General features: G+C 58.0%; 1 protein-coding gene across 2 annotated transcripts in view; it reads left to right on the top strand.

Moving 5' to 3' along the window:
• Nucleotides 1-3,794, top strand: part of EXD3 (exonuclease 3'-5' domain containing 3) — a 295,489-nt gene extending 291,695 nt beyond the window's left edge. For both annotated transcript variants that reach the window (XM_052815031.1, XM_052815033.1), the window contains exon 22: nt 3,252-3,794. In XM_052815031.1, coding sequence (XP_052670991.1) covers nt 3,252-3,571 — 320 coding nt within the window. In that variant the 3' untranslated portion in view covers nt 3,572-3,794. The remainder of the gene's footprint in view (nt 1-3,251) is intronic.
• Nucleotides 3,795-8,390: the final 4,596 nt, after the last annotated feature.

Raw genomic sequence — 8,390 nt, forward strand, 5'->3', positions numbered from 1 at the left:
GGGCTCAGCCTCCCATTGGGCTCTGTCATCCCCAGTGTGACACAGGCAAGAGGGGGAGAGGTGAGCGAGAGGCAAAAGGGCTTTTTATTTTCAAGATGTTTTATAATGGGATTATTAGTTCCCAAGAGGTGTTTCGAATTGATTTGGTAAGGAATCACTTTCATTTCTCCTCCGCAGAGATGCGGTGGGAATCCAGCCTTTGGTGCAAACAGTCACAGAGCTCTGGAAACTGTAGATCTGAAAAACTCCCAGCACGCTGGAAGGACGCACTCGGCTCCCCTGGGCCCCACGCACCCCACACATGCCTTTTGCTCCATCTCCGGCATAACTCCGCGGTGCGCAGCATCCCAGTGAGACGAGCTGCAGCCCCGTGGGAGCAGCGGCTCTGCCGGGGAGGGGTCTGCCTATCTTAAGGGGGTGAAAGAAACCCCTTCTTCAAAAAATCCCTTCTTTTCCCCAGGAAAACCCTTTTTTTCTGGGGGATCTGACCTTTTCCCAGTGCGGTTTTCACTGTGTGCCCGGCTGGCACCCTGCGCCTGGCGCCCGGTGGCCCTTTCACCACAGCGGCAAGGGGAGGGCAGGCATCTTCAAAAGCTCTGGAAAGAATTTGGTGGGAGGGGGAGAAGGGGTTTTACAAGCTCCCATTCAAAAATGGTCACTTTGAAGTGATGTAGCATTTTCAACCCTTTGAAGAGCCACAATAAGGAGGGGGCTGGTGCAAGCGAAAGGCAAAACTACTGGGTGACCATCACAGCCTTTCTGTCCCCAGGCTTTTAAGGGATGAACTTTTCCTCCCTGCCTGCCTTTTTCTCACAAGCCCGGGGGGGTGGCATTGGGGTGTTTGGGGGAGCTGGAGGTTTCACCCCCCCTGCCATGCAGAGGAGGGGATCTGCAGTTGGTTTTGCCCCTCAGCAGCACGGCAGCTGAGGGAGCGTGTCGGAAGGGAGAGCAAATTGCCTGGGATTCCTGCAGGAGCATCAAGCGTCCATGCCCTGGCGCTGGCAGGGCTGGGGTGCTGCAAGTTTGGGCTGGTGAAATTTCTGGGGGCCTCCATGGTGGGGAAAGATGTTCATGCAGCATAGGCGCTGGCTGCTGGCAGTATCGTTTCAATTACGGTTGGATCTAAAAGTCCCAGCTGAGACGCAGGTTCCTCCCATCAGGGTCCTGGAGGCACATGCAGAGGCCTGGTGCTCGAGAGCAGACACGATGAATAGAAAAGGGGAAGAAAGGCAGATTTGTGTCCATGTGTTACAAACTGAAGATAAACAAGTGATGGCCCAGGGTTTTGCAGGGAGTCTGTAGTTTGTGTGCTTGGAGGCACATCCTGCAGCTTGGCCTTCTCGGCGAGCCGGTCCCTGCATGCCCAGGCTGAGGCCACCCCGTGCCATCGTGTAGCACAGGGCAGAAGGAGGCAGAGATGGGGCGAGGGCAGAACCTCTACCTCCTGCCATGGGGATCTGCCACCCGCTGACAGGCTCTGTCCCAGAGAAACCCCCGGGAATGGGGCTCTTCCTCCATGTCCCTGCTCCGGCCAGCTCAGGGATCTGCTGAGAGCAGCCCGGGTGCTTCACCACATGTCAAAAATTGGAGAAAATGGGAAATTGAGGTCACTGTTTTTAGTCTGAGAATGGATGTTTGTGTCCCAAGCAAATGCAGATGATGAAGGAAAGGCATATCCATGAGTGGAGCTGCAGGGCACTTGCCCAGGGCACAGCAATGGTGAGCCAAGCTCTTGGCTGGTGGCTGGGACTGGGCTTGGGGCTGCTTCCCCTCACGTTGTGGCAGCGGCTCCCAAACCCGTGCCACTCCTAGGCTGCTGTCCTGTGGTCCAGGGCTGGTCTGCAAAACCACCCTGAGAACATCTGCAGTGACAGCCTTGACCCTGAGTGTGTCTGTCTGTCTGTTGGGAATGGGGGGTGACTGTGCCCCACCCCCTTGGGCTGGTCATCTCCTCTGGGGAGGTGTGGAAGGTCTTGGGGGGCTCTGGGGAGCCCCCCTGAACCAGGGGCTGGTGTGAGCTGAGCCTCCCACACCTCTCCCAGGCTGCGGCTCTTTCTGCTCGTGCGGCAGCAGGTCCAGGCCCTGCCAGGCAGCCATGGGGTAGCTCTGCCGAGACGGGGTGGCTGTCCCAGGGCTGTCCTCAGTCTTGCTTTCCCCCACAACAATCGCCAGCATATCCGCAGCACTGGGATGCAGGGAAGAGCCAGCTGGGAAGGCTGGTGTCCCTCTCTGTCACAGCTGGCTCCTAACCAGGCTCCCTCTGATCCTCGAAAGGGGCAGGCTGGATGCCCCAGAGGTGCCGCTGGAGTGATGCAGGATGCCTTTTGTTGTCTTAATTGATGCCTAGGCAGGACAAGTCCCCCCCGGCCAAAAATGAGTCATCCCACAGCAATAACTGCAGCCGGCATCCCCGAATGCCAGGCATCCTGATGGATGGGACAAAGCTCAGCCCTCGGCTTCCGCCACCCGGATCCAGTGACCTGCTGTGCCCTGGCCATGGGCTGTGAGAGCCTGCATTGAGCTGCCAAAAATGCCGTGGAGTTTGTGGCGCTTGGTTTGCGATGGCAGCGATCCGCCTGCCTGGTGGGGCCAGGGCTCGGGGCATGCGGGGACAGCTCACGGGACATGGCCCCACATTGAGCCCCACGGTGCCCCTTGCCCGGGTTAATGTGACGGGAGGTGGATGTCACGCGTACCCCAATGCCCAGCATCCTCGGGCAGGCCAGGAGAGTTGGGGGTGTCATAAGAAGTGCAGACAGCTACTAATGGTGTTTTTTTCATTAAAGCAGCAGTAAGGGCTTCTCTTGCTGTTTGCTTGCCCTGTAATGTGGCTCAGGGAGGGCACAGCCCATCTTGGAGAGCAGCCTTGCCCAACCTGCAACAGGGAGGCAAAACCATTGCACCCAGTACAGCATCAGCACTGGTGCAGTAACCCAGACTGGAATAGCTCCCAAGACCATGGCAGACCCCACTGCTGCCCAGGCAGCAGCAGGACATGGTGGAGGAGGTGCCAGGTGGCTGCTGGGGAGCAGGAGGCTGGACGGGTGCCATGCTCAGAGCAGGCAATTGGTGGATGCTGGTGGCCACCTTTTCCCAAATTCATGGGATGTTCCTCCCCAAGATGCAGGGCAGAGCCTGGACTCCCTGCAGGGATGACAGGCCCCTCACAAGGGTCATTCGTGTGGCTGAGCACAAACCCTGCTCATCACACCAGTGCCTGATGGTTTATCTGCTGTCTCCTCTCCCTGCAGGCTGCCCGGTGAGGAGCAAGGAGAAGCCCAGCCAGAGCTGCGATGCCGCCATGCCAGCCTGCAATGCGGCCCAGCCCAGTTACACCCTGCACAGTGAATGGCCTGAGGGACTGGACCAGTGCGGGGCGTCCATGGTGCTGGCGGGGGGCACGGTCCTGCAGGTTGCTGCCATCCCCCCTGGGGTGCTGGACAAACCCGAGCTCACTGACTTCTACTGCTGCACCCGCTGTGGGAAGGTGTTTTGGGAAGGGTCCCATTTTGGACGCGTTGTCTCCCAGTTTCAGGATGTTCTTGTCACCACTGGGGATGAGCATCTGTGAGCTGAGCTGAGGGATGGAGACTGCAGGTGTGAACCTGGAGACTCCCCGGTGAACCTCAGCAGGTTTTGGGCTGTGGGTTTGCAGTGCGAGGCTGGAAGTGGGGGGGCTCTCATTTCGGGATCTGCCATGGAGGGGACTGTCACATTTGCACTGATGGTTCATGACAGCCCAAAAATACATGGCCTCCATGAGATCATTAAATCAGAGGTGGCCAAGGAATGGACCCTTTGCTTTATTTCTGCCTCCCTCCAGGCTGGGCATGGTGAGAGGGTGGCAGAGCTCTCCAAAAGATCACTCAGGCAGTGCTGACCCCGTGTCACCCATCAGTCCCCAGCACCCTTGCCCCAGTGCCGCTCTACCGAGTCACTTGCATTGGGGAGCCAGGACCGATGTCCCCAACAGCAGCACAGGGGAGAGAGAGCATCTCTGGTGCCCAGAGTGCTCTCCAGCCTGTGGGACACATGTCACGCCATGACCCATCCCCAGCGTCCCCTCTCACCCTGGTCTGGCTCTCCCAAAAGCTCTCCCGGCATTCCTCGGAGGTGAGGGGTGGGTGCAGGTGTAGGGTTCTGGGGGGGTGCTGAGCAGCGCTGGGCAGTCACAGGAAAACCTCTGGGTGCACCACAATGCCTGCTGTCACTCGCATCACGCCATGCTGGAGCCAGGGATGCCCCAGCAGAGCTGGACTGCTCTAGGGTGGGGGTTCCCATTGGTGCCAAAGCTGTTTGATGGGTCCGTCAAGCCACCCCGCCATGCCTGGGGCTCTGTGAGGCATGCACAGGAGTGACAGTGAAGTGTGTGGTACCACCACCAGGACCCAGGGTCAGCAGTGGAACTAGCCAGCATCCAGAGGAGGCTGCGCGGGCCAATGGGGGGACCAGGCAAGGCAAGGAGCCCAGCCGGCTTTGTCCTGCAGCTCCGGGCACTGCCATCCGATGCCTCCCGGTCCAGGGACAGGCTTAAACCACTCCACCCTGCAACTGAGGAGCATTTGCAGAATTCCTCCTCTAATCCCTGTTAACTGCCAGGCCCTGATGTTACTGCTAAGAGTGCCTGAGGGGCTCTTGGCTGAAGTGTGACATTTACGGGCCAGCGAAATGCCTGCCAGGGCAGCTTACACTACAACGCAAGACTCGCTTTCCCTCTCCAAGCACTCCTGGCCATGTGGTGCCAGGGGCTGCTTCCCCCCAGGGACATCTCACCCCCTGGCTCAGCCCTTTTTGGCAAAAAAAACCCATTTTCTACTTTAAACATTTCTCTTTCTATGGGCTCCTGCCTGGCTGTTAGTACAAGTGGCCCTAGAAGCTGACCGTCCCCACACTGTGCCCATCTTCACTCCCCAGAGCCCCTGCGAGTCCTGGCCATGGGCATGACCCCCTGGTGACACTTCCCATGGTCACAGTGTGACATTTTGTCCTGATTTCCATCAGAAGATGGCAGAGGACTCCTGTGCCCACCATATGCCCACCCCTCTGTCCCCATCTCCCTCGCAGCCCTGCCAGGGCCACACACCGCCCCTCATTTGCTGCTGCGGAAGGCTAGTTTCTTTCAAGTGGAAGCATAAAATAGCATCACCTCCTTCACCGGTGATGAACGAAGTTGAGGCGGATGCTAGCAGCACCGTGATGGCAGGGCTGTGACCATGGCAGCACGCACCACTAGCCCTGCCTGTGCTTAAAGGTAAGGACCTGTTTTGGCAGGGCAGGGATGCTGAGCCTGGCCCCTTCCCATCAGGACACACTGAGGTGTGAGTCCAGCTCTGGCCAGAAGCAGCTATGAGGATCTGTGTTTCCCAGGGGGTTTGGGGGGTTATTTTCCCTCCTTCTCTGCGTATGAATTGGTGGAACTTGGAGAGAAAGCTTCCTCCATGGCTAAGCATCACCATCATCACCACAGCAGTGTCTGCCGGACTGTGTTCATGGACCAGCAAGACCCCCTGCCCCAGCCACTGCTCTGCTTGCAGAGTGATGGATGTGCTGCAGTGCAGCGGCTAGTATTTTGACACTGGCTGCTGCAGATTGGCCTTAAATCCACTTTTTCTCTCCTCCCAGTCTGGTTTAGGAGGTTGCAAAGGAAAGCCTCACTGATGATGCCCCAACCAGAGATGTCCATGCCCAGCACAGTGCAGCCCCTACGCATGGAGGACGCAGGGACCACATCTCCTGCTGCCGAGTCTTTGGCTACATGGGGATGCTGGGTTTGGGGGGATTTCCCTGGGGAATCACTGCATTGCTGCCTCTCCTCTCTTCTCTCTCCTCTCCTCTCCTCTCCTCTCCTCTCCTCTCCTCTCCTCTCCTCTCCTCTCCTCTCCTCTCCTCTCCTCTCCTTTCCTCTCCTCTCCTGCCCAGCCCATGGTGGAGGGCTGGCAGGTTCTGTGCTTCCCACAGAGTCACAGCCGGGGATGGTCACGTCTGTCCCCTCTAATCCCCTGTCCCCAGGGTGGTCTCTTGCCCCGGGACCCCCCACAGCCCAGCCATGCTGTGGCACTGCCTGGCTTCCCCAAGGACTGGTGGCCATTCATCCTCCCAGGCTGGTGGGTGCAAGGCACTGGAGCTCACCACCCAAAACCAGTCTGTTTGAGCAAAACCTTCCCACCCCACTACCTACATAACCTCCTTCTCCATCTCTCTTGGTTTGCCCTGGAGATGGCTGCTTCTTCCAGAGATGGGCAGAAGAAAAAGAGGGATTTTCCCACTTGGCTGGAGGGTCCTAGGGCCCGGCACACCTTCCTGCACGTGCATTGACACCTCCAGCCATGGGGATTATTTCTCCTAATGGGATTAGAATGCCTTCTGCTGATCTCGCCCTCGGTGGCCATCATTTTTCCATCGATTCTTTCCATTTTCCTCCTCAGTTGCCTACATTCTTTGCATATAACCTGGAGGAGTTGTGTTTCATGTCCTGGTTTTCCAGCCCTGTGCTCTCTTGAGGTGTTAATGTGTTTTTCTTAATTCCCTCTTTAGCTAAAATTGGAATTTCCTCTTTGCTTTTACCCCCAGGTCATTTTTGTCATGTTTCTGGTGCAACAGTTTGGGGCCAAGTGGTGACGGCAGAGGATAAGCTGTGTTTTGCTAAACTGGCATCATTAAATGTACCTGGCCTGGTGTACTGGCAATTGCTTACAGGGCTTCTACTGCTGGAAAACTTGTACGGGGAGGGACCAAATATCCACTTTGCGGGTTTTGATACAGTCAGTTGGAGACATGGACCCTGGTTTTATGTGCCCTGGGCCAACCTCCCTGTCTTTGGGCCATAATTCACTTGTCCTGGGCCGTCAGGATGAGCTCCAGTATTGAATCGTGTGTCGGCGCAGGGCTTTGGCGCTAGGAAATGGCACCCATAATAACAGGTTTTTCTGCCTCTATGTCATGGGTAGATGTTTAGAAATCATCCCCCATGCCCAAAGGCAGCGTCAGAAGCAAGCACCTTCCTCCTGAGCAGCCGAGGTCCCTCCAGCCTGAGTCACCTCTGGTGCGGTGGCAGGACAGTGGCCTTGCTTGGACATGGACACACTTGGATGGAGATGCTTCCAATGTGCCAGCTGCAGTCTTGGCACTGTGGACTGTAGCATATGTTTTCTCATCCATAAGCCACCAGCTCTGAAGCTCTCCATCCTGCCATCCCTCCCCTTCCCTGCTCAGGGGCAGGAAGGCTGCCTGAGGCTGCCAGGACAGTTTTCTCCCTTCAGCCTTTCCCAGAGCCCTCAGGTGTCCAGGCTGGGTGGCCAGAGACCTGCGGAAAGGGGCACATGGGATCCCTGCTGAGGGACCCCCCAGCACCTGCCTGGGGCATCCGCTGCCCCATGGCTGCAGGGTGCTGACTCTGGCCCCTTGAGGACGTCCTGCCACTCTCAGCCTTGGGCTGGTGCTCTGGCTCAGGGGTTTTCCCATTGTCCCTGCATGTCCCGGTGACCTGTTCAATGCCTGGAAGCGGCATATCCTTACATTCACCCACCTCTGCTGCCAGCACCCCTGATGCTCTGCAGAACAGTCATCAGCTCCTCCAGCGCATGAGCCACCTCCTCCGTGAACGCTCCCAGCTTGTGCCTTGGCCATGTCCTTGTGGGTAACCAGACCCCCAGCTCCCCTGGAGCAGCACATGGGGACACTAAAGAGTGTCCTTTGAGCAGAGGGAGGATGAGGCTTGTGCTTTGCCAGCAGCCCCTCTACACCAGCCACTGGTGGAGGGTACCAGTGGGGTCACCCCAGCCAGCGAGCATGGGACTGCCAGCGCCGGAGGCTGAGCAGTCCAAGTCCCCCAGGCTCTGCGCGGACTCATCCATGTGTCAGCATCCTGCTGCTTCGGGGTTTGCTCTGGGAGGGCAGAAACTGGGGATGAAGCAGAGCAGGAATGCTGCAGAGCCTCCCGCTGCCAGCCCCCGCGGTGAGCGATGCTTCATCGTGGGATGAGACGAACCTCTCCAGACCCCGTTTGGGGGAAGCTTCTGAGTCACACAAACATCTGAGTCATCCTGGCCCCAGCCGGGAGTGGGGAGGTCAGAGCTGCAGTCCCAAGCCTCCCAAACACTTCCAGCCAGCCCATTGGCATTTTGGGGCTTTGCTCACTGGGTTTTTCAGAGCTGTGGTTTCACGTCTGTCTGCCACCACTTTCACTGTGGAGGGGAGCTGGCGGGGGGGACAGCGGGGCACGCTGACCCTGTCCCTCGCCCTGGGGATGGCTCCTGGCCACACAGCTGCCTGGAAGGGGCCCTTCCCTCTGATCCCTGGGGACAGTAGGGTCACCTCCCAGCACCTCTAGGACTTTATCTCCCTGCCATCTCCATCAATTTGGGGGCAAGCTCTTGTGCTTACAGCCTGGG

The sequence above is a fragment of the Harpia harpyja genome, chromosome 19 (assembly GCF_026419915.1).
Source record: "Harpia harpyja isolate bHarHar1 chromosome 19, bHarHar1 primary haplotype, whole genome shotgun sequence".
Classification (NCBI taxonomy): Eukaryota; Metazoa; Chordata; class Aves; order Accipitriformes; family Accipitridae; genus Harpia; species Harpia harpyja.